The following is a 26482-nucleotide window of genomic DNA, read 5'->3' on the forward strand; positions in this document are numbered from 1 at the left end:
CCACACATCCGTACCATCACGAAGATTGCCTATTTCCACCTCCGTAATATTGTCTGTCTCTGACCCTACCTCAGCTCTTCTACTGCTGAAACTCTCATCTGTGCATTTGTAAACTCCAATCTAGACTATTTTAACACACTCCTGGTTGGCCTCCCACATTCTATCCTCTGCAAACTTGAGGCCTGTGTCTTAACCCACATCAAACGTCATTCACCCATCACCCCTGTGCTTGCTGACCTACACTGGCTCCTGGTTAAATAATGCACCAATGTTAAAACTCACATCCTTATTTTCAAACCTTCCCAGGGCATGGGCCCTCCCTGGGCTGGATTTTGTGGCACCTACGGGGTTTTCCAAGCCCCCACCGGTGCGATCTTGCGTTGTTCTGGCACTTAAGGGCCAGGTACCGGGATCCCTGTCCCTTTAAAGATGGGGATCCTGCATCCAAGAGCTGCCAGCCAATCATAGGGCCAGCAGCTCCACAGAGCAGTGGCCACTGCCGGTACTGCAGAGGTCTTGGACCAAGGCCCAGGGCGAGAGACCCAGACCAAAGGTAGGAGAGGTGGGGTCACCAAGGCCAGTCCTGAAGACCCCAGCAAGGGGGGAGTGAGTGGGTGCTAAGTGCAAGGGGAGAGGGGCCCAGGGAGATGGAGTTATTCCTGGTGGGGATCCTCTGAGAAATTTATGGGACACCACTCCCCACCCCCACCAAGCCCGCAGTGCTGCCCGTTTTACTAGGCGACCTCCCCGCGTGGAGGCACCCTCCACCACTGGTTAAATCCTAGGGGCAGGGAATGGGTGGGGGGGGCGGGGTGTGAAAGAGAGGCTATTAATAGACCACTTAAGGGCCTCAACTGACCCTGGGGCACGAAGGCCATCGTTGGTCTATCCCGCTCCCAACAAAATTGTTTGGTGTCCGGGAGGCGACAGCTCTCCGTCCCCCCTCAATTCTATGGGACCCCTGCCTCCAACCCATCTCAGGGGGGCCCATAAAATCCAGCCCCCTATCTCTGTAATCAGATATTTGCGGTCCTCTATTTCCAAGCCTCTTGAGCACCCGTGATTTTAATTGCACCACCATTGCTGGCCATGCCTTCAGCTACCTAGGCCCTAAAGCTCTGGAATTCCCTCCCTCACCCCCTCAATCTCTCTACCTCACTTTCCCCTTTAAAGCACTCCTTAAAACCTACTTCTTTGACCAAGCTTGTGGTCACCTGCCATAATATTTCCCATATGGCTCAGTGTCACATTTTGTTTTATAATGCCTCTGTGAAGTGCCTCGATAAATTTTATTACATTAAAGGCGTTATCTAAATACAAGTTGTTTTTATATCTCACTTTTAACCCATTCCAAAGTCAACTCCTCTCTTAATATCCTCCTTTTTGTAAACACTAAAATGAAGTACTTGTTAAGTACCTCTACCAATTTCTGTTTACCCATGGGGAACTGTCATCCTGGCGGCAGGGGCCTCGACGTCCGCAGATCCCCACGTCACCTCTTCTACAGAAGGCCGCCAAATTTAGTGCCAATCAGGCACTTAACTAGACAGTGAAGCATCTTCCACAGTATCAAGGACCCCAGGGCTGGAGGTCCCACCCTTGCAAAGCTGCCAGCCAATCAGAGGTTGGCAGCTGCAGCGCCACCGCAGAGGCTGTTGCAAGTGCACCTGCTGGAGGCAGAAGAGTGTTGCTGGAACCAGGCTTCAGGTAGGTCGGGAGGTGGGGGGGGGGGGTGGGGGGGAGGAGAGTGGGGGAGAAAGAGAAAAGAGTCTCGGGGGGAGGGGGCCGGCCCTCAGCAGGCTCCACCCATTTCCGATGCTGGGTCCCTCGTTCAGGCACTAAGTGCCTTTTAACAAGGGACCACCCCCACCCTGAGCCAGGAAACAATCCGTACAGTTTTCCGTGGCATGCTTTTGTGCGGTGACAGAGCTGCCCGCCTCACGGCTAACTGCAGCTGTTGTGGGAATAGGCCCTTAATTGGGTATTAATTGTCCAGTTAAGGGCCTCAATTGGCGGCAGGGCAGGAAGGCCGTTCACAGGCCTTTCCCCCAACCCCCGCAGACTAAATTTTAGCGGAGTCATGATGGCGGCAGGAACCCCCCCCCCCACCCCACCTGATTTTATGCTCTCCCCGCATCCATACCCACTGCGAGGGAAAGCGTAAAATCCCCCCCCGCCCCCCGTATTATGTTGTGCTCTCGGGGCGTAGCTTCACAGTTAACAATTCTCTTTTTACTGATATATTTGTAGAAGACTTTTTAAATTTTTTGAGATTCTTTCCTCATATTCCACCCTTGCTTTCCCTATTCTTTTCTCAACTTCCCTTATTTTCACGTATTCATTTTTTGTAATAATTCCCATCGTAATTGCAGGGAATGTTAACAGGCAACAATTTATTATATGCAATCATGGGTCATCTGCCATAGCAGATTCCTTCAAGTGTGCCAGTCTCCTGCAGTTAGTATAGATAGTGATGAAATTAAAACAAAAGATGCTTGAAAATAAATAGCTGAGCCAACATCTGTAAATATGTAGCTGGCCACCACATCCTGAGGAAGTCTCACTGAAGGGCTAAACAAGGAAACTCTCTTTACACCGATCTCATGCAGAACTTGTATTTCACCAGCCATGAATAAAAGTGGGTCAAATATGTGCTGCTTCACCGTATGCCACCAGGCTCCATTTCCTGTCTCCACAAAGTTTGCTGCACCTCATTTTGCCACCACTTTATCCTTATTCCATTATTAACCATACATACAGAGCCTTTGAAAAGGTAAGAAAACATTTAAATTCATTGAGATTTTATAAAAAACAAGGTTTGTCTCCAGATATCGGCATATTAAGTAGGCACATCCCTTTAAATCTGATGTTACAACCCTGCATATGCAAGATTTCCAGTCCCTCAATTAGACTATGAGCCTACTTAAGACCCCATCGTCATGTGGTGTTTCAAAAGATTATTTAACTGATTTGATCCCAGAATCTAGTGAGAGGTTGGCAAAGCATTTTTTTTTTGGTGAGTGTTGTGCTATCAGTCTCGTCCCACTGGTACTGCGCTGGAACAGAAATGTCTACCTAGGATATACAATTTGTAAAGGTGCCCACACCTCATTCACTACTTCACTTGTGAGTTATTGCACATGCCTCCTCATTACATATCCTCCATTAGAGTGCATTACTTTGAGTATATATGAAAACACAGCATGGATCTGTCTGTTTTTTCCAAACATTCCACTTAATTCAGAATCCAAAAAGTAATCACCTGGCATTTTGTCAATTACAAAATTCTCGTTCGGTTGTATAACACCTGGTTTACATTTTCTGCCCCATTCGGAATGCATTATTTTATATTCAAAACAAGCATTATTTTGGTTTGACATTTTACACTTACCTCATATCCAAGGCTCCACTAAAAGGGTTATATTTCCTGCCAAAGATTTTTAATTTTATAACTGCTATTTTGAAACATTTTGTATTGTTTGTAACTAATGCAAATAATTTCAGTATAAGTTTCCTATTGTGGTTAGGGTAATAATCCCAAAGGCATATGGATCACTATGACAATACTTTGCTCACTACCATGGTGTGTTTGATAAGTATTCATGCAACATGTCACAGGATAGTGGTTTTACTTGAAAGTAAAACTTTCTTACTTGAAAACAATGACTTCTCAACAGAGCATTTACTCACAGAGATGGAACGTTCGGAAAAGTTGACTCTGACTGGGTAGAGAGAAGCTGATTTCCGAATTCCGAAGAACAATCATTATCTTCAATTTCATTGAGCTCCTCATCTGTAATGATGTCAAAAGTTCCATCATCTGGTTTGGTGCAACTTTCTGCAAAAGCCAAAATTGGAATTGTCCATAGATTTACAAATGGAACAGGTAAAACATAACACTGCCAAAGAATGTTAAGAGCAGGAGAAAATATAAGAGAAACTAAAAGCAGCCCATCAAATCTAAAACTTTCAAAGACTATCATGCGCTTTGACCCCACTTTAATAAACTTCTGAAGAAAAATTTAATGTAATTTATTTCCTAAACTTAAGGGGAAATTCTAATTTTACCTTCTGGCAGAAACACTGCAATACAAAATATTCAAGTTGATGGGCAAAATATGGAAGAAATGGACGACTTTATCTACCTAGGTAGCAAACTATTATCAGATGGGCATATTGAGCCAGTCATTCCAAGGTGATTCGGCTTAGCAGCTTCAGCAGTGAACAGCCCTGAGTCAAAAAAAGGTGAACAACCTATCGAAAGCACGGATTTATTAGACACGCATCCTACCAGTACTTTTATGAATCTAAAACATAGATGCTGCTGAAACAAGACATTAAGAGACTGAAGCAGTTCATACAAGCTTTTAAAGTCGACAACTGGTAATTAAATGGCATGACTGTCAGCAACACAACTGTAACAACGAGAACTGGACTGGAGAAGATACCATTGATCCTCACCGCTGGGCACCAGAGGAAACAGTTTCTCGGTATCTACTCTATTAAGTCTCTATAATTTTAAACACCTCAATTAGATCACCCCACAATCTTGTATATTCAAGGGAATACAAACCTAGTCTATGCAACCTGTCTCACAAGTTAACACTTTAAGCCCTTGTATCGTTCTGGTGAATCTGCACTGCACACCTTCAAGGCCTACATATCTTTCCTGAGGTTTGGTGCCCTAAATTGAACCCAGCACTTCAGATGGGGCCTTACCAAGACTCTGTACAACTGAAGAATCAATTCCTGTCCTTTGCATTCAGCTGTCTTGAGATGAAGGACAACATTCCATTAGCCTTTTTCACTACCTTTTGTATGAGTGCTCTAGTTTATAGTGATTGGAGTACATGGATATACAAATCCTTTTGCTCCTCCAGTTCTTAGCTTCTCATCATTAAAAAAATACTGTGACTGGTCTTTCTTGGTCCTAACTGGTGACACCTCACTCATTTAATCGGTCTCCGTCCTTTTGTTACCTCTTGCTCCCACCTACACAACTTACTGCCTCCTAACTTGGTTTCAGCTGCAAACCTCTATACAACTCTCTATAATCTCATCCAAGTCATCGATGTATATTGTGAAAAGCCACTACAGCTCTCTGGGGAATGTTACTTGTCACGACTCAGCGATTGGAGATTGTTCACTTTATCCCTACTTGCTGTCTCTTACCTTATATCACCAGATTAAATCCAATTCTATGCGTTTTCATTTTTGCCAATGATCTCATGCAGAACCTCATCAAAAGCCTTCTGGAAGTCCATACAGACAACATCCATAAGCATTCCCTATGCTAGTGACCTCCTCAAAAAATTCAACTAGGTTATAGTCAGACATGATCTACCCTTCACAAATACACGCTCTCTTTTATCAGCTCTTACTTGTCACAAGTGCTCAGTGACACTTTCCATGATGATAGATTCCAGTAACACCGCACAACTGATGTTAAACTGATGGATCTGTCACGTCCTGGTTTCTCTCTTTCATTCTTAAATAATGGAGGGACATTTGTCATTTTCTAGTCAAAGTCACAATTTCAGAATTTAGGAAGATTTGGAAAATGATGACCACACATGTGCAATTCCTCAACTATTTCTTTTACTACCCCAGGGTGGAAACCAGCAGATTCTAGATAGTTGTCCATCTTAACTCCCATTATTTTCTAATTACCATTGTTAATCCTATAAATTCCTCCCTTTGACTTATTTTTAGGTTCCTGATATTCCAGCCTCTTCCTCTATTGTGAAGAATAATACAAAGTATTTGTTTAACAATCTGCCATTTCCTTACTGTCCATTATAGTCTCACCTGCATCTGTCTTTATTGGGCCCATATTCCCCTTTCCTTTCATTCTCTTTCTATTTATATAAATGTTGACAGTTAGTTCTGATATCTCTTTTAAGTTTTATTTCATATTCTCTTTTTGGGGTGTGCAAAAAGAGAAGTTTCTAAAAAATAATTACCTGAACATGAAAGCTCCCAATCACACATTAAAATCACAATTGGTGATAATCACCATTCAAACGACACCCCACCAACACCCTGACCACCCCTGAATGCTACCTCCAACCTCTATCCCAATCGTACTCCCTTTCCCAATGTGTCCTCCCCAACTTTCCTTCCCAAATGCCCTCCCTTTCCCATTATTATCCTGTCAATCTCATTCCCTTCTCCTTTAAAGACCTACCTTAAGCGTGCTGCGGGTAATGCTGTGGCCTTAAATTCAACGCCTCTTCACTAGCAAGCAACCTGGGAGACATCTGCAGCTCACTCGTCTCATTTAATTGAGGCCCAAGGCTCAATATCAGGTGTGCCACAGACTTCCCATTCAAGACTAGGAATAGTTTCCTGTGCCCAGTTCACGCCAGGAGTGAAAGAATTTCTAGGCCATTGTTCTAGAAAACTGCCCTGAATAATTTCATAAATTCATTGCCTTTTCTACTTCTGCTTCTCTTTGTCCATGTGAAAAGTAAAATTTCCCAGGATATTATTTCTGCTACATGCTCCCCTAATATCCATATTTATACATCTCGCACATCACTACTATCAGGTCTGTGGACAACACCAACCAGAGTCTTATATCCTTTGTTGTTCCTTCATTCTACCCATAGTGTTTCCACTGTCTGACAGCCTGAAATCCTTTATTTCCACTGCTGTAATTGTATATTTTGTCAATGTTGCTACTTTTCCTCATTTGCCAAGTTGCCTGTCCTTTCTAAAGATCTTATACCCTGAAAGAATTAATTCCCAGTCACGCCAAGTTTGTAGCCAGGTCTCTTCAATGGATATTACTGTTAATTGTGTATCAATTATGTTTTATTATATGCAGGTGGAGGGCATTAACTGGGTTTTCACTTGAGCAGATATAAAGAGACACTCACTGAAACTGGGGTGTAGATGAGTTAGGAGGTGTATGCTTGAAATGTTTCACTCTAAATAAATGTAAGACAGCATAAAGATTGGCTCCAGTACTATTCTTTGCCAAATGGCTTTCTGGAGTACAGCATGGCTACCCGACCCGAACCCGACGACATGATTCCGGTTCAGGTCGGGTCGGGTCGCTCTTCGGGATCCGGCTTTCGGGCTCGGGTCGGACACACTCTATCACCACCTCCAGTCTGTGGCTCCAATCTTAATGTACTTTTTAACCAACCTTTCAAGTCCAGTTACAGTTTTTGTTGCTTATCTGCACTAGCTTAAAAAGTGAAAAACAGAAGCTAGGTTAACTGAGCATTCCGGTGGTCGGGTCGGGCGCGGGAGAAAATGAAAGGACTCGGGCTGGGTTGGGCTCGAGTCATATGTGGTTCTGTCGGGCTTGGGTCGGGTTTCATTTGCAGACCCGAGCAGGCCGTTACTCTGGAGAATAACAACTACACCTGACCTTTTAAGCTGAATGTGTGCTTCTAACTCATTTGTTTCATTTTTTATGCTGTGTGCATGTGTGTGCAGAACTCTTACATGGGTAACTGTCCCCAACTGTCCATATGTGCTGATGCTTTATTTTCTCCACAATCCTCAACATCATATTTTTTCATGCTGATGCTATGTACAATGCAGTACAGGTAATTCAACATTTTGTCCCTCTATTACTGCTGCTTTATTTTTAATAGGTATTTATCATTACTATGTATAACTATTTCTGTTTGAATGCTTATGTTGTCTTTCTCAATTTTCTGTGATCTTCGCTCTCCTACTTTTTTTTAAATCTTTAGATCATTCTTTCAACGTAAACCATCCCCTCCCACACATCCCCATTACTACAGTGAAATTTGTACAAAGACAACCACAAAAAACAGACACCTACTGACTGTCTCAAATAACTTACTCTGTAATGGATACAAACTGCTCTTTGAAAGCGCAGGCACTTGCGAATTACGTACTACAGACTGCCTTCAATGCACTAAGTCCACTTACAACTTAAAACACTTGACATTCACCAAGGTTCATTAGACAGCACCTTTCAAACCTGCGACTTCGACCACCTAGAAGGACAAGGGCAGCAGATGCATGGGAACACCTGCAAGTTCCCCTCCAAGTCACACACCATCCTGACTTGGAACTATATCGCCGTTCCTTCACTATTTCTGGGTCAAAATCCTGAAATTACCTTCCTTACAGCACTGTTGGTGTCCCTATACCCCAAGGACTGCAGCGGTTCAAGAAGGAAGCTCACCCCCACCTTCTCAAGGGCAATTAGGGATGGGCAATAAATGCTGGCCTAGCCAGTGACACCCACATCCCACAAAAAAATAAAAAACAACCTAATCAACCAGCTTAGTGAAAATGATGTAGAAGATTGGGTTAAAGCCGACAAGGGGGTTGAAATGACATATGCTGTTTGTTATGCAGAAATAATAGCCCTGAATCCTGAGAAGTCTAAGGAAATTGAAGACGACTCTGCAGAAGAAGATTTTAGTGAAGAACAGAAAATAAGTTGGGCTAATGCTGCTTCAGCATTTGATACATTAATCAAATTTGCTGAAAGGCAGACTTGTTACTCTGTACAAGAGGTTATGCAGCTACATATTTTGCACTCTCCTTTCATGCAAAAAAGACATGAGGAAGGTAGGCAAATTGATATCTGAAATCCTTTCAAGAAAGCTTCCAGGGCTTGCCATTGGCTCAATACGGAGGTCTGTCCCATCATGTTCTACATCTAGCGCTTTAGTGTAATTTGTACATTAAGTTTACTGTTCCCCATGAATTCTATGCCTCTTTATTGCCTCAGGATTCCTATTTTGTACATTTTCTTGTTATTTGCATGTTATCATTTCTCCTAAGATGAAAACTGTTGCACTTTATTGCGTTTGTAGTATAACACTTGATTATCCGGAATTTTCAATTACCCGGCACATCTCCGGTCCAGGGTGTGTTGGATAACAGAGCTTTTTCTGTACTGTTCAATTTGTAGTTTCTACCAGTCAGACAGGTTCTTCCAGACCCTCTGGTCACACATGGAAGGAGGGGCTCTCAATCCATGGGTAATGCCTTTGATTGACAGTTATTCTGAAACCTCTGAAAAATGGGTGCATTCCTCGGTGATTGAGAGCATGGTAGGTAGATACTTTGGGGCCAATTTTATACTCTATACCTACTCGGCATGGGATAGTGATGGGGATTCACGTTGCGTTCCCAACATGTTCCCACCCCCTACCATTTTTACTTGCCTGAATTCAGACACAGGAAGACTGCCCACTCCAGAAGCATCTATACATACCTTGCCAGGGAGATTTCTGTGGTTTCCCAGCAGCAATCTGACCCCCATCCTCTGCTGGGGATGTTTAAATCTCCTGGGTGTCACGCTCAGGGGGTCAAATGGTTTGGCGACCAATTCAGCCCCCGATTCCTGCCCAGAGTTAAAAGCCGCCTTTTCATCTCAGAGTTAAGGTAGCAATCAATAAGTTTGTAACACTGTTGCCAGCTGTAATGCTGAATGGTTTAAAGCCTGAAAAGCGAAATCAGCCTAGTCTGAGGTTATAGTAAGCATATGGTTCAAACCTATATTTAGGGAGAAATCAAGATGTACTTTGTTGTTTCACATATCTAGAAATGTAAATAAAATACATCTCATATGTGCTTCGAGTTCACCAAAATCATGTAAATAAAATCATTTGTTGGTTTAAAGCCTGTCTCTTGATTTGTAAAATTATTTATGAGAATTCATGTGGCAACCCTTGAAGCATTCTGGTAACAGGTAAATAGACTAAGGGTTCTGTTAAGATCTCTATTGTTGATCTAGCTACTCCATAGGAGAAACAAGGTCCACCAGTGACTAAACCCAAGAAGTAGCTAGCATGAAAATCCAAAAGCTGTGACTATTGCATATTTATTTTTTTAAACATAATATGCAATCTTTAATCTAAAAGCTGCCAAATAATACTAAAAGTTACGAGAAGGAAAGAACTTGCATTTATATAGGACCATTCACGGGACATCCCCAAGCCCTTCACAGCAAATTAAATACTTTTGAAGTGTAGCCACTGTTGGTTGGTAAGTAAACACAGCAGCTAACATGTACACAGCAGTCCCAGCATGTGGAGACTGCAGCTCAGACTCTAAATTCTAGGCTGACATCAGTAAAGTACATGCGCCCGCTTGGTGAGTGACCCTCACCTCATCGTGTAGATTGTGGAAACCCATAAAATCCTCCTGCTGTACAGATCTAACTACGCTATCGGGTGGTACATAATTATGGTTACAGCCAGTGAAGGAGAGTTCACATTGTGTCCTGTCAGACTGTTAACTAGCCTGTGAATTCTTCTACTTCAGACACTTCTCCAAGGGAAGAGTCTCATGATACAGGTAAACAACCAAATGCATTTTCAAGCCCCGACTGAGCACTTCAGTACATAACCCAGGCTGACACTTCAATGCAGTATTGAGGGAATGCAGTTCTGTTGGAGGTAGTGTCTTATGTTTAGATGCCGCAGCTTAGCTGACCAAAGCACCTGATCTAAACAAGAGATCCAAAGCTCAGGTCTCAGTAGTGCCTGATTCTGCAAGGTTCCTCAAACAGTAATACATAAAATGACCAGATAATCTTATGTTCTGAAAAAATATCACTTAAAGAAAACAGGAGTAGTCCACGCAGCCACGCAAGCCTGTCCCACCATTCAATTAGATTATGGCTGATCTGTATCTCAACTCCATCGGCACACCGTGGTTCCATAACCCTGTCTAACATAAAACTCCGTTATGAAATTTTCAATTGAGCTAGCCTCAGCAGTGTTTTGTGGAGAGTGTTCCAGATTTTCACAACTCTTTATGTGAAGAACTGCTTTCTGACATCACCTGAATAGCCGAGCTCCAATTTTAAGGTTATGCCCCTTGTTCTGGACTTTCTCACCAGAGGAAATAGTTTTTCTCCATCTACCCCATCAACACATTTGATTATCTTAAACACCTCAATTAGATCTCCATTTATCTTCTATACTCAAAGGAATACAAGTCTAGTCTATGCAACCTATTTCCATAATTTAACCCTTTTAGCCCAGGTATCATTCTGGCTGAGGTATAAATGTTGGCTAGAACACCAAGATAACTCTTCTTCGACTTCACCATAGGATCTTTTACATCCACCTGACAGCTTTAACGTCTTACCTGAAAGATAGCACCTATGACACTGATGCACTCCCTCAGTACTGAAGTTACAGTTATATTCTCAAATCAATGGAGTTGGGTTTATATGCTTAATTCAATTCATGTGCTACAAAATAATGAACTTACTTGGTAATTAGTAACTATTACAACAATTTGTTGAACTATTGTCATTAGCATCTGTAATGTATTAGTAATTAGTATCTGCACTAGAACGAGTACCATAATTATAGGAATAATTTGTTTCCCTAACTATCAGAATTATTACCTGTGTTTCTGCTAGTTGGTCCTTCCGAAATGGAGCGTGAGGGAGATTCATCAGGGCTGTTTGTTGTACCAGATGATCCAGGATCATTCAACCGTTGAACTACAGCACTATGTTCTGTGTAGCAGGCTCTACAACAGCGCTCTCTTTTACCATTATGTTTTGTCATCACAAAATTATTACTGCAGTAATAGCAGAAGATACGTCCACAAAGTCTGAAATGGAAAAAAAAGATTATTTTCCAGGTGAAAACAAACTTGAACCATTCAGGGAGGAGATTAAATATGACAAATCTTTTTGCTGATTTTCCACAAGTCCTATGTTTCCAATCTTTGTTTATGCATAAAGTATTTTCTGCACTCTAAGAATCTATGAAATGCAACTGCTTTTATTAAGCACTTAAGAAACATAGGTTAGTCAAAGAAGGGATGGGAACACTTAGAAATAAATGTGCCAGTTTGGACTTGAGAATAAGTAATTGGTGGATAGGTTTAGTAAATATTTGTATCTGTTTTTAAGAGAAGGTGATAGTAGGACGATAGGAGTATCTGAGGAGAATGTGGAAGAGTCACTACTGGAGATAAATAGTCCAAAGGAAATCATATTAAAAAGGTCAATGGATTAAATAAGGGCCAGTTGGTTCCAAGACAGAGTGTTGTTCAGGAACTGAAAATCACTTTCAAAAGAGAGAGTTCTACTTATTCCTTCCACCTTTTAGAACAGAATGCAGAATACAGCCTCAAGTAACAACTGAGATGAGCAGTATTTTTATCTAAATTACGACACACGTGGAATTAACAGCCTTAAAGAGAGTTGCTTGACTACCTTATCTGACTTAAAGCATGAAAAACAAAGGAATTTGTGACTTTAGTTTGATAATTAACTAGCGCCAATGTAAAAAATATCCTTGGATGGCTAAGCCAGCATGTTTAAAATGTAATGCATGCACCTTGACAAGCAGACTTTAATTTTAGTTGAAATATGTATGTGGGGCAACGTCCTTTAATCAGAAACCAGCCATATAAAGATACTGTGATGTGGGTAGAAACAGAATTGCATAAAGTAAGGATCTTAGCACTAAAAATGGCACCCAAGCTCCATGCAACTTCTATTTCAGTGAAATATTTCATCCAAAAGTCTGTAATAGGGAGGCCAGCAGCTGGCAACCTCTTCTCATTTGTCTTGTCACCTGATGGACTTTAGCACTGGCCTCATCCTGGCTACACCCCAGCCCATTCTCAGCTGCTGCATGTCACTTGGTAGCTGTTGTTTCTGCTCACTCTCAACTGGTATCATCCATGCACTGGGTCCCCAGGAAACTTCCAGGCCTGGGCTTCGGCGCTGAAGTCTCCATTTACATGTGTCTGTGTGGACTGTTAAGGAGCAAGGGGCAGGTTAGGCGTGCACAGGGGAACAGAGGGGATGTTGTGGGTAGAGGGGAAAATGAGGATGAGAAATAGTAGGGGTGAAGAGGTCAGGCAATGGGGAGAGTGGGTCATGTGGAGGAGCGAGGTGGAAGCACTAAAGTGACAAGGGACCATTTCCCCTTGGCAGCTTCAATTACATATAGGAACCGGAGTACGCCATTCAGTCCCTCAAGTCTGTACTGCCAGTCAGACCACGGCTGATCTGTACCTCAATTCCATTTACCCACTTTTGCATCATATCCCTTGATACCCTTACCTCACAAAAAAACTTACCATTTTCAGTCTTGAAAATTTAAATTAATTCAGCATCCACAGCTTTCAGAGAGAGGCTTCCAGATTTCTACCACCTATTGTATGACAAAGTTCTTCATTCCTAAATGGCCTGGCTCTGATTTTAAGATTATGCCCCCTTGTTCGGGATTCCACCACCAGAGGAAATATCTGTCCCATCAGATCCTTTAATCATGTAAGGAAGTATCTTGATTAGACTACCCCTCATCATTCTGAACGCATGAGAATAAAAGCTAAGTTTATGCAACCTTGCCTCATAATTTAACCCTGAAAGCCCTGGTATAATTCTGGTAAAATTGCACTGTACCCCTACAAAGTCAATATATCTTTCTTGAAGGGTGATGCCCAAAATTGATCGCAATATTCCAAAAGGGATCTCAGCAAGGCACTAAACAACTGAAGTATAAATTTCTCACTTTTCTTTCCTTGAGATAATGATCAACACTCCATGAACGTTTTTGATTACTATTTGTATCTGTGTAATAACCTTTAGTGATTTATACATGGACACATGAATTCCTTTGCTCCTCCAGTTTCTAATCTCTTAAGACAATGTCTTTTTTGGATACAAAATAGATGATCTGACACATTGAACTCCACATGACACAGATTTGTTCACTCAATCTATTTCTGTCTCTGTAACTTCTAGTTTTCATCTATACAACTTACTGCAGTCTGCAAATCTGAATATACAACTAGTGACCAGCTGGGACACTGTCAGAGCCCAGAGCTGTGCCCAGTGGAGTCACCTGCTGCCTCATGTCACTGGTATTTATGATACTGGGGACCTTAGGAGCAGAGTCCCCACTATAGTACTGAAGACACTTGCTTTAGACCTAGCTGCTCCCTTTATCAAACTATTCCACTACAGCAATGACACTGGCTGACATGTGGATATCTGCCCAGGTATATTCTATCCACATGAAACAAGATAAATCTAAACTAATCAATTACCACTCTATCATATCCCAATTATCAGCTAAATGATGGCGGGCTGAGTAGGATCATCCGTTTAGCACTTTTGGCTGAAGACCCTTGCAAACGTTTCAGCCCTTACGCATGTGCTGAGCTCTGCTCTGATTGAGGATGAGGTGCTCGTGAAGCCTCCTCTTCCCATTAGTCGTCTGATTGTTCACTACCATTCTCAACAATGTGATAGGGCCATAGAGCTTTGAGCACTGGTTGTGGGACCACTTAGTTTGTCTATAGTTAACTGTTTATCATTCAGATAGTCCTGCATTGTAGCTTCACTTTGTTGCTGTTACTGCTGCACCCTTCTACACTCCACATTGGAACAGGATCAATCACTCAGTTTGATGGCGATGCATGAGTGAGGGATGTGACAAGCCATGAAGTAACAGACTGCATTGGTATATAATTCTGCTGCTAATCACCCACAGCCCCTCATGGATGTCCATTTTAAGCTGCTAGATCTGTCCTTCGTCTATCCTGCTTAGCATGACCACACGATGAAGATCATCCACACTATGAAGACAAGAATTAGTCTTCATAAGGACTTTGCAGTGGTCACTCCTACCAATGCTACCCTGGACAGATATGTCTGCAACAATAGCCGAGCCAATACTAAGACCGCCCATTTTCACTTCTGTAACAATGCCCAACTTTGCCCCATCTCAGCTCACTTGCTGTTGAAATCCTAATTTGTGCCTTTGTTACCTCTAGACTTGACTATTCCAACACAATCCTGGCTAGTCTCCCACACTCCACCTTCCATTAACAGGAGATCATCTAAAACTCTGCTGTCCGTGTCTTTACTCGCACCAATTCCCGTTCACCTATCATCCGTGCTTGCTGACCTACATTGGTTTCCGGTCAAGCAACATCTTGATTTTAAAATTCAATTCTCTCCATGGCCTCACTCCTCCCTATTTCTGCAATCAACCTCAGCCTCACAATCATCAGATATCTGCGCTCATCTAATTCCGGCCTCTTCACCATCCCAGATTTTAATTACTTCAACAGTGGTGGTTGCGCCTTCAGTTGTCTAGGCCCTAAGCTCTGGAATTCCCTCTCTGCCTCGCTACCTTGCTTTCCTCCTTAAAGACACTCCTTAAAATCTACCTCTCTGACCAAACTTTTGGTTATCTGGCCTAATATCGTATGTGGTTCAGTGTCCTATTTTGTTTTATAATGCTCCCGTGAAGCGTTTTGGGACATTTTATTATGTTAGAGGCACCATATAAGTTGTTGTTGTAACCTGTGATTAATCAAAATGATCAGCTCTCCCAACATGAGCACAGTTGACCAGACTTGGACTGCCTGATAAAACATCTGGGTCATTGTTAATAGGACCAACTAATATCTCTTATGATTTTGTCTGGCAGCAGTTGTTTTACAACTGATTGGCTTGCTAAACCACTTCAGAGGACATTTAGAGTCAACTGTATATTGTACCATCGGAGTCACATGTAGTCACAGTGGCTAGGGTAGTACACTCTCTTTTCGGAAAGGTACTAGTCAACCAACTGTGTTTTTAACATTAACCAACAGTGTTCATTTTTCTACAACGATTTACCAGAGATATTCAATTTCACAACTTGCTTTATCCCATAGAATGTAAAGTGCAACAATCATCTTTGTTGATCTTATTTGAACTCTGTTCTTTTAAAGTTACTGAACTCCATATAAAATTACAAATATGATTTTACCAATGATCCATTCAAGGTTAGAATAAGCTTACTTTGTAGCAAGCTCCTCGTTGCGTCTGAATCACATGAGTAAGGCAGGAATTCTGAGTTTCCCTTCTCAGTCAGAAATGTGGGTATTAATATGGATATTCTAATTCTTGTACTGTAAGATTGGTTTCGTAATGTGGGTATGATTAATGTGGTGTCACTAACCTATATAGGTACTGAAATGTGGGCATCAGTAATGTGGTTAGCACAGATTTGGATCTTGTGATGTTACTACTTTGGTAAGGATATCATTGCTGTGGGTATCACCAATATACACATCGTTAGACGAGTATGTTGATGTGGATTTTCTGCTTTGGCTACGGTAACATATGTGTTATTGAGTATCAGATATGAGTATCATAGATCGGCATCAGTATTGGAGTACCATAATGCAGATTTCATTAGTGGTGCTGATTGTGAGTATAACTATTGGGGATATCAGTAAAATTGTTTCTTTTTAAACCCAATCTCAACTGATAAATTCCCAGATTTTTCCAGGATATTGGATCAGTAAAAAAAAAATTCTACCTGATTTTGACCTGCAAATAAACAAATTCTCTTTGGTCTTAGTGGATCCCAAAGTGCACCTGTGTAGAGTTAATGACATTTTCACACACACTGCAGTAACAACACATGCAACATACATGATGCCATTAATATGACGCGTGTATATCGCAAGATCTGACTTTCAACACCTTAAGGGAGGTAACATGAGCTAAGTTATTCAAGAACTTAGAGGAGTTTTACAGACAGTTTAAATGGAGTCTCCTGCTGACCACACCTAACCTGTGGTGCCAATAGGAAAAGGAAGAATAATTACAACAAAATGTAATAACACTCACAATGAATAAGCAGCATGCTAATCATTGGACAATTAAGCACAAGTCTGAAGTGCACCACTGAGCAACTCAATTAAGTAAGAGTATTTATTGTTTAGAATGGAGATAAAACACAAAGGATTGAAATATGCATCATGATTTGTCCATTAAGAGTGATTATTCAATGGAACAATGATGGCCCCTTGAGCAAAATATATCTGAAAGCTCTTAACAAAAACACAATTTACAAAATTAAATCATTAGCATCAGATATTTTATGTTTCAGTCAGACTTTAAAAAATAATTGTGCATCACAATATATGCCAGTGATGTGCCATTTTAAGCATAAGATTCCAGTTGATCACTATTTTAGAGCATACAGTCCATTGACAACTATTAGAAATTTATTTAACTGCTAAAACATTTCATGACCCTGGAAACTCCTCTACACTAGAGCGCGCTTTTATATCTCATTTTAGTGCCACTGAAATAATTGATTTTTACTGACATTCTATGAAATTATCCTAGTTTCTGTGAGCTTGAAATTTCCCCCGATTTGCTCCCTATGCTAGAAATAAAGATCAATGCACCCATCGGCAATTAAATCCTTCCGCAGGAAAGTTTGTAATTTGAGTGATCATTGCTTTTGCTAAGTAGGTATAATATGGTCACCTCTACTGAGGGAGTGGGTATCACTGTGTTTGCATTGTGACATGGGAACACTCATGTAAGTATTGTGTTTCGGGTATTATAACATGGTTATTAGAGAGTTGGGTGTTACCATGGTTGTAATCCTGTGCCTTCTAATGTGCCTATCACTAACGAGGATGGTGTTACATGAGTCATGACATGGATATCATGATAAGATATCACTGATGTAGGTACTGATATATGGCTATTGAGTTGTGGGTGTGACTGATGTGGGGAAGTGAATGGTACAACGTGGACGTCTCAAAAACAAACATGCACTACATAGATGTCACTGATGTAGATATTATCACAAACATGGGCATTGCAACATGGCTTCATTAATGTATTACCAATGGAAGTATTACAAATGGAGTTCTGTAATGTGAATGCAGTTATCATACACAAGAACACACAAGAAATAGGAGAAGTAGAGCATATGGCCCCAAGCTTGCTCCGCCATTCAATATGATCATGGCTGATCTTGTGCTTCAATTTCCTGCCCTCTCCCCATATCCCTTGATTCCCTGCGAGACCAAAAATCCATCTATCCCAGCCTTAAATGTATTCAATGACAAGAGCACCCACAACCCTCTGGGTTAGAGAATTCCAAAGATTCACAACCCTTTGAGTGTAGTAATTTCTCATCTCAGTCCTGAATGACCGGCCCCTTGTCTTGAGACTGTGCCCCTGCGTTCTAGATTCCCCGACCAGCGGAAACAATCTCTCAGCTTCTACCCTATTAAGCCCTTTCAGAATCTTGTATGTCTTAATTAGATCGCCTCTCATTCTTCTAAACTCCAGAGAATATAGGCCCATAATGTGGGCATCACTAACATAGTTACCACGAATGTAGGTATCGGTGATATGGTCACTGTAATGAGGGTGGTATTAATGTGAGTTTTCTAATGAAGTGTCACTGATTGGGAATAGTCATGTATTTAGCATATATCTGGAATATAAAGACATGGATGTATTGATTCAGGTATCTGTAACATGTATTACTAAGGTGGGTATTGTGTTGAGGATATGGAAGCATGGGCACGTAGCAGTAATTTAGATACTGGCTGGAATCTTAGATCCCCCGAGGAGCGGGCTAGGAGACGAGTGGAGGGGAGTTGCATAAAATCAGGTGGAATGGCCACTTAAGGGTCAGTTCCTGCTGCCTCTGGTATGTTTTCAGTAGCGGATGGGCATCTTGGTACCTGAAGAGACCTGGCGGTAAAGGCCGGCTCGGGTCTGCTAATGAAACCCGACCCCGACAGAACCACATCCAACCCCAAGCCCGACCCAGACTGAGTCCTTCCATTTTTTCCCGCGCCCGACCCATCAATTAACTTACCTTCCGTTTTTCACTTTGTTGCTCATCTGCACAAGCTTAAAATAACAAAACCACCTTTCTAATCCAAAAATTACATTGACATTGGATCCACTTACCTGAGGTGGTGATAGAGCGTGTCCAACCCGACCCCGAATGCCAGACCCGGAAGTGTGATCCGACCCGAACCTGACACATGTCATCGGGTCCCGTTGGGTTCGGGTCGGGTAGCTGACCTTTACCTGGCAGTCTCCTTGCGGGCTGGGTAAGGGCACTCCTGCTCAGGCACCCTAAGGAGGGGCCCCCCAGCAGCACAGCTGCCCCGCCTTATACTCCAACCTCCACCCCACACCATCGCCCAACCCCCACTTACCTTTCTGGAGGTCAATGTCCATGGTCTTCTTCCTGCTAGGTGCAGTCCCAGCAGTGGCCACCACTCCCAGTGGAGCTGCTGGGACTGAAGAGCTGCCAGTTCTCGGATTGGCAGCAGCCTTTGGAGACGGGACTTCTTGCCTCATGGGGGCAGAAGACCCCAACTGCAGCCAATTAGGGGTCTGAGCCATGCAAAATAGCCCAGTGGAGACGTGCTCGCCTCCAGCTTTCCAGCCAGTGGCCGGGGCCACTGCCTCATCTGAAATTCGAACCATTATGTGGTGTGTACCATTTACTTGGGTAGATTAGATTAGATTAGATTAGAGATACAGCACTGAAACAGGCCCTTCGGCCCACCGAGTCTGTGCCGAACATCAACCACCCATTTATACTTTTGGGCCTCCTTATCTCGAGAGACAATGGATACGCGCCTGGAGGTGGTCAGTGGTTTGTGAAGCAGCGCCTGGAGTGGCTATAAAGGCCAATTCTGGAGTGACAGGCTCTTCCACAGGTGCTGCAGAGAAATTTGTTTGTTGGGGCTGTTGCACAGTTGGCTCTCCCCTTGCGCCTCTGTCTTTTTTCCTGCCAACTACTAAGTCTCTTCGACTCGCCACAATTTAGCCCTGTCTTTATGGCTGCCCGCCAGCTCTGGCGAATGCTGGCAACTGACTCCCACGACTTGTGATCAATGTCACACGATTTCATGTCGCGTTTGCAGACGTCTTTATAACGGAGACATGGACGGCCGGTGGGTCTGATACCAGTGGCGAGCTCGCTGTACAATGTGTCTTTGGGGATCCTGCCATCTTCCATGCGGCTCACATGGCCAAGCCATCTCAAGCGCCGCTGACTCAGTAGTGTGTATAAGCTGGGGATGTTGGCCGCTTCAAGGACTTCTGTGTTGGAGATATAGTCCTGCCACCTGATGCCAAGTATTCTCCGAAGGCAGCGAAGATGGAATGAATTGAGACGTCGCTCTTGGCCCATTTATACTAATCCTACACTAATCCCATATTCCTACCAAACATCCCCACCTGTCCCTATATTTCCCTACCACCTACCTATACTAGTGACAATTTATAATGGCCAATTTACCTATCAACCTGCAAGTCTTTTTTGGCTTGTGGGAGGAAACCGGAGCACCCGGAGAAAACCCACGCAGACACAGGGAGAACTTGCAAACTCCACACAGGCAGTACCCGGAATCGAACCCGGGTCCCTGGAGCTGTGAGGGCTGTGAGATGCATATCAGTGATGTGGGTATGATTAAGTTGGGCACTGTTATATGTGAATAACAATCTATTATTAATGTGGGCATCAGTAATGGGGTTATTCCAATGAGGATTTTGTGATGCTGAGTTCACTGATTTGGGTATTGTTATATGGTGGCATGGTGACAAAGTGTATATTGGGATATGGGCACCACCCAAAACAGGCATTGTGACGTGGTTATTAATAATATGAATGTGCAGATGTGGTTATCAACATGCATCTCAGTAATACAGGTATCAACCTTGACTCAGTCCTTCACTACGTGGACACACCTTTGGTGCTAGCCCACCAGATGCCATTTTGGTGAGCATTTCATTTTGCGTACTGTTACGTGAGCGCTTCTGTTTTTCTACGTAAAATATGTTTTGAGAAATTATAGCTGAAATTTGGACATTGAATAATCTGCAGATTGCTGAACTTTGTGGGTGTTTTTCTGAAAAGGAAGGTCAACAGAAGGTTGACCAGTAAACAAGTTTTACCGGAAGGCACATGTTTGTAAAGAGCCCAGCAGGGGGTTTGACTTAAGAGCTATTTGCTTATTAACAAGTCAGGATTTATGGTGTCATAGGACTTGCCTCTGGAAAAAGTTGGTTTCATTTTTGAACTGTTTAAAAAAAAGTCAAGTTGGTTTGGCTAAAACAGTCTGCTGGAGTTTGCTTATTGACCTGCCAGGAGGACACAAGATCCAGCCAGCTGATAACTCTCTCTTTGAAGAATCCCTGCTCTTGAAAAGCAAATCCTGCATCAAGTTGTACTATTGCTTCCTGTATTTGAAGAAATCCTGAAAGTTTGCAAAAACCTTGCATCGAATGTGAGAGAATTGAAACTTTTGTTGCTGCACACCTGAAGTAAGACCGATGTGAAGTCTTATGTAGCTGCATTTCTTGAAAGCCTACCCAGACAGTTCATCAACATTGCCTGGAAAGAACTGTTCTAGGAAGACACCTAGTAGCAGCCACCTATTTGCCTTTGGGCCACCTTGCCAAAACAAAGGACTTCCATATCTTCTGTTCAGTCTAAGTTTTTTTTTTATTCCTTCTATTTCTTTGTAATAGCTGTAAACAAAAATCCTTTTCTCCCCCCAGTTAATTGGTTGTGTATGAGTGTGTGTATATGAAGGCTAGGATAAAAAATAAGGGGCTTAGTATTTCAATTCGCATATATGTTTATCTCATTATTGGTTAAGACTTGTTTTATAATAAACAGATAATTTTGTTTATTAAAGAAACCTGGTTGGTGAGCTTTATTCTGGGGACAAATAACAGTATCTGATTGACTGTTTCTGTAAATGGGAAAATGTTGTGACTTGTGAAGAAGTGCGACTGAATTAACAGTGCACTTTTCCCACCTCAGTCTTAACAATTCCATCAGTCTTCTTCTGTAGGGCATCACATCCAAGTCCTCATCTGAATCATCATCTGCAGCAGAACTTACAAGTGACCTTGTCCATCAGAGAGCTAGCACCCGTGCTCTCCTTGTCCCCTGCCCTAGTTACAGTTCACTCATGCCTGGTATCTCACGGGGCTGAATTTTATTAGCGTGCCGCACAGCGTGGCGGCATGCTTTGAACTCGCCAGTCTTCCAACACAGAAGTGCAGCCGCTGAGCCCCTGCAATATTTCGTGTGGGGGTTTATTTAAATGGAGGGGGCGGAATGGCTGCCCCATCTATGCCATCGGGGGCGGCCGCAGTCCGGAGCCACTGCGCAGGCTCCCCCGCCATTTTTAAAGGGCTTCAAGCCCTTAGCAAAAATTTAAATTTTTTGAAGGTACATGACTTTACATCTGCTTATAAAAAATTAGAAGGCCCTTTCCCACCCCCCGCAATGGTTTTTTTATTGCCTTATATTTAGAAAACGTATTTTATTCACAACCCGAACTTTCCCCCCCAACCTTCTCACATTTATCCCTCAACCCCTTCCCACCATCCCCACAGACAATAAAAACTGTTATCCCCGCTCCGCCACCCCCCCCCCCCCCACAGTGTCTCACCTTGGAACTCCGCATGGAGTTCCGAAGCCATGCCTGGTACAGTTGGCGGGCGTAAAATCAGTGTGGGCCAGGACCAGGTAAGTTAACTTGCATTTTGTTTTAATTAATTTAAATATGTAAATTAAGCCGAGGACTCGCCGTCGCTGGTAAAATGCGGCAGGGCCTTCTCGGCATCGGGGGTCGTGGCGGGCTGCACCCTCAAGTATTTATGGGCCCACCCACCACAGTCCCTGACGTCGAGGGGTTGGTAAAATTCAGCCCACCGTGTGCAGGTCCCACCACTAAACTATCCTCTGAAGTACATGCCATGTCAGTATCTAAGCTGGTGGTTGCAGGTGTAAGAGAAAGTGATGGTATTTCTTCTTCATGACTGTCGCCTGCTCTTCCACAACGGCTGGGCCAGATTGTAGTTCTTGGGTAACTGAAAGGAGAAAGGCACAAGGGACTGTGGTGAGGGCAGGAGGCAGGGAAGCAAGAGGTGCATGCTTACACCATCTGCAGCTTGTAAATCAGAAGAGAATGCAAGATGAGGAAGGAGAATTAGGAGTGAAGATACCGTCATCTTTGATGGTTTCAGCCGCACTACTGGCCATAGTTCAGTCATAGCAAGCACCATCTCCTCCATGAGGGTACGGGCATGCAGCCGTACCTGTCCCTCGCGAGTTAGGTGCTGCTGCTTCCAGTTATGCGTCACCTTGTCCTGCAAGAAAGAGGGAAGAGTCAGTGAATATGGTGCAATATATTTTGGTTATGTGGCTGTCATGGTTTAATAGCTGGCAGCGTGTGCAAGCTGTGAGATGTGGATATGAGACGCAGCAGTGCTAAGTATGTGAGGGTGAAGTGAAGCTATGAATGTTAGGTATAAGTCCAGATTGATAGATTGATGGTAGTGAAAGATGGGGTGTGGTGCATTGAGCAGTGGCTGAAGCTAGTGGTGCAGGTGGCAGGATATGGCATTTGAAGATACATTCACTGACGTTGGCCACTCACATGAGGTCATTGAACTACTTGCAACACTGCATCCAAGTCATCTGGGTTAGACTCCTGGCATCAACCACCAAAGCTATCTGGTCCCACTGCCTTCCGAGAGTTTGTCTGAGGGCCTCCGGGCCCCTTCGTGGACAGATGGTGTCTCTCCTGCTATCCACCTCCTGCATCAAGGCCTCCAAGTGCAGTGTCAGGAAACCTTGCAGCTGTTTTCTGCCGTGTTGCACCATTCTTGTGTCTTTCCCAGGTCAAATTCACTTTTAGAATGACTTCCAGCACGTGCTCCAGTCAAAATGCACCTCCCTTTAAGAGGTGCAGGTTGGCTTTAAGTAATGCAGATTAGCTTAAACCCATGCTAGCCTTTCATGATTTTGCACCCCCTGGTCAGGCATGCAGTTACTCAACAGCGCACTTAGTGCTGGCTGCTCATTGCAATCATTTAACTGAGCAGGCAGCACAAAGTTTGCATGCTTCCTGCTTCGGAAGCAACGGGTGCAGGTTGACCGTGCATTGTAATCCCCGTGACAATTTTCGGGGGTTATCCAATTTCACAGCCTACACCTCCAATGCAGTACTCTCTCAGTGCTGCAATGACGTGTCAGCTTAGATTACCTGCTCAAGTTCTGGGGTTGGACCTGCTGACTCAGAAGAATGCCCAAGTCATGAGGGTAACATAGTTATCAATAACTCAGATCGAGAGAAAATTACTAATAAGGGTATAATGATGTAAGCATTGCCATGCGGGCAGCACGGTGTTGGGTACCCTGATGTCAAAAACCATTACCACTGTGATTATAAGCACCATGGACATGGGTACTGTGATATGGGTACCACTGATGTGGGTATTATAAAAGCAGTATTGTCATGTGAGTACTGCTGATCTGGGTGCCACTGATATCAGTATTACTGATATTGGCTTTGCAAATGCAGGGGGTGGGGGTGAACTTTAACCACTGCAGAAAGGCTTAGATGAAGTAGAAGGAATGGAAGACTCACATGGAATATAAAGTACTAGCACAGACTAGTTAGGCTGCATGGGCAGTTCGTATGTTCTGTATTCTATGTAATAGTATTATATTATACCAAGTATATTAATAATGTGAACATTGTAATGTGGCTATTTGTAATTTGGGTATGACTAACATTAAGTAACAGTGATGTGGGTGTCACTAATATGGTTATCCATATAAAAGCAAAAATTATCCAACAAGAAAATAAGCAATTATAATTCTAATTAAATAAACATTTATTATCTGCAATTTCCCTCTCATTCAAAACAATAGCATTATTTGACTATAAAACCTCAAGCTGAACTTTTCTTTCTACTGGGATTTTACATAAAGCTTCATTAAATCCCTCAAAAACATCTGAAAATGGACACAGTTACTGTGATGTAAACAAGCAATTCATTATATAAATGTGAAATTGTTGAATGGCCTTCGGAGAAAGAGTTGCCTAATACAGTTAGGAATAACGCAGGCTCCTCAGAAGGCAATTTGGGCTATAGATTTCCCACTCCATTATTGTAAATGGCTTGACAATCAAGGCTAACCACAGTAGTCAAGGTTTTACACTTCTGCACTTGCCCGCCCACTAAAATGTATGGGTAGAAACAATCACAGTGTATTGAGCGTAAAAGCTAAAAATATTGACCAGTATTTTGTGCTGAGCCATTGAAAGCTCACAAATTAAATTTTACATCTTATTTACTTTTACAGACATACCTGCAATGATGCCGACGTAACCACCATGTAAACTGACTTTGACAATCCAGACAGTAGTTAACTTCCCTGTCCCCAAGCCATCGTGCTTCTGTGCGGAGCTTTTGTTCAAATTCCAGTGCATCAGATTTTTGCCACAGGGCATCCTTATCTCTAAAAAAAAAATAAAAACAAATAAACAGCCCGCAAAATATATTTATGAACAAAGAAAAGCAGGTATTACTCATGTGGATATCATTGGTCTGGATTTTGTAGTCAGCAGTGAAATGCCACTGACCTCAAAGAAAGCTGCCTAAAAAGAACTTGTGATCTTTGTGGCATGGATTTTCCCTTTCTCGACATCTATTTGAATCTAGTGCCAAGTCTAGGGGATCGCTGGGCGTCTGGCAACAGTGACAGCATCAAGCAGGGTAAGCAGCCAATCATATTAAAGTATTTTCACAAGCAGCAAACCAGGAAGTAAAAACCACTAAAATTTTAATTAAAAGTGAAAAATTGAGTGAAATTATTGATTGGGACAGACATGGGATTAAGGAAGTCAAAGTATCAATTTTTCTAAAAAAAAGTTTATTTCATTTCAAAATAATGTGAATTTTTTTTAATGGAGAAGTCTGACATTCCACAATTATAAAATTAGTTTTTCAGGGCCAGTGAGGCTGTTCAGCAGTAACTATGAACCTACTATGCTGTTAAAAACTCAGTTAAGCCTCATTCAACAAGGTATAACTTTTCAAGGAAAGCCCGCTTCTATCTCCTTCCTACCCCACTGAACTTATTTCTTCCTATCTTGACTCTATCCTTTCTCCCCTGGTCCAGCCTCTTCCCACCTACAGCCGTGACACTTCTGACGCCCTATGTCATTTTGACAATTTCCAGTTTCCTAGCCCCAGCTGCCTCCTCTTCACTAAGGATGTTCAATCTCTCTTTACCTCCATCCCCCACCAGGATGGTTTGAGGGCTCTCCGCTTCTTCCTTGAACAGAGGCCCCATCCATCACCACCCTCCTCCGCTTGGCTGAAGTTGTTCTCACATTGAACAACTTCTCCTTCAACTCCACTCACTTCCTTCAAGTAGAAGGTGTTGCTATGGGTATCCGCATGGGTCCTAATTATGCCTGTCTTTTTGTGGGATATATCAAACATTCCTTGTTCCAGTCCTACTCAGGCCCCACCCCCCACAAACTCTTTTTCCGTTACATTGATGACAGTATCAGTGCCGTTTCCTGCTCCCGCCCTGAACTGGAAAACTTTATCAACTTTGCTTCTAATTTCCACCCTTCTCTCACCTTTACATGGTCCATCTCCAACACTTCCCCTCCCTTCCTTGACCTCTCTGTCTCCATCTCTGGTGATAGGCTGTCTACGAATATTCATTATAAGCCCATCGACTCACATAGCTACCTCGACTACACTTCTTCACACCCTACCTCCTGTAAGGACTCCATTCCATTCTCCCAGTTTCTCCGTCTCCGACGCATCTGCTCTGACGATGCAACCTTCCACAACAGTGCTTCTGATATGTCTTCCTTTTTCCTAAACCGA

General features: G+C 42.8%; 1 protein-coding gene across 8 annotated transcripts in view; it reads right to left on the bottom strand.

The window, feature by feature from the left end:
• Positions 1-26482, bottom strand: part of fyco1a (FYVE and coiled-coil domain autophagy adaptor 1a) — a 225776-nt gene that overhangs the window by 145058 nt on the left and 54236 nt on the right. For 6 of the 8 annotated variants that reach the window (XR_010977255.1, XM_068054938.1, XM_068054896.1 and 3 more), the window contains 3 exons: positions 24945-25094; positions 11366-11577; positions 3691-3838 (listed from right to left, as the gene is read on the bottom strand). Coding sequence is in view for 6 of the 8 variants with exons in the window: in XM_068054938.1 (XP_067911039.1) it covers positions 3691-3838; positions 11366-11577; positions 24945-25094 (510 nt within the window). In the remaining 2 variants the exon portion in view is untranslated. Of the gene's footprint in view, positions 1-3690; positions 3839-11365; positions 11578-22304; positions 22934-24944; positions 25095-26482 lie in introns of those variants that run through there. The other 2 variants (XR_010977257.1, XM_068054948.1) reach the window with 2 other exon arrangements.

The sequence above is a fragment of the Heterodontus francisci genome, chromosome 2 (genome assembly GCF_036365525.1).
Source record: "Heterodontus francisci isolate sHetFra1 chromosome 2, sHetFra1.hap1, whole genome shotgun sequence".
Lineage (NCBI taxonomy): Eukaryota > Metazoa > Chordata > Chondrichthyes > Heterodontiformes > Heterodontidae > Heterodontus > Heterodontus francisci.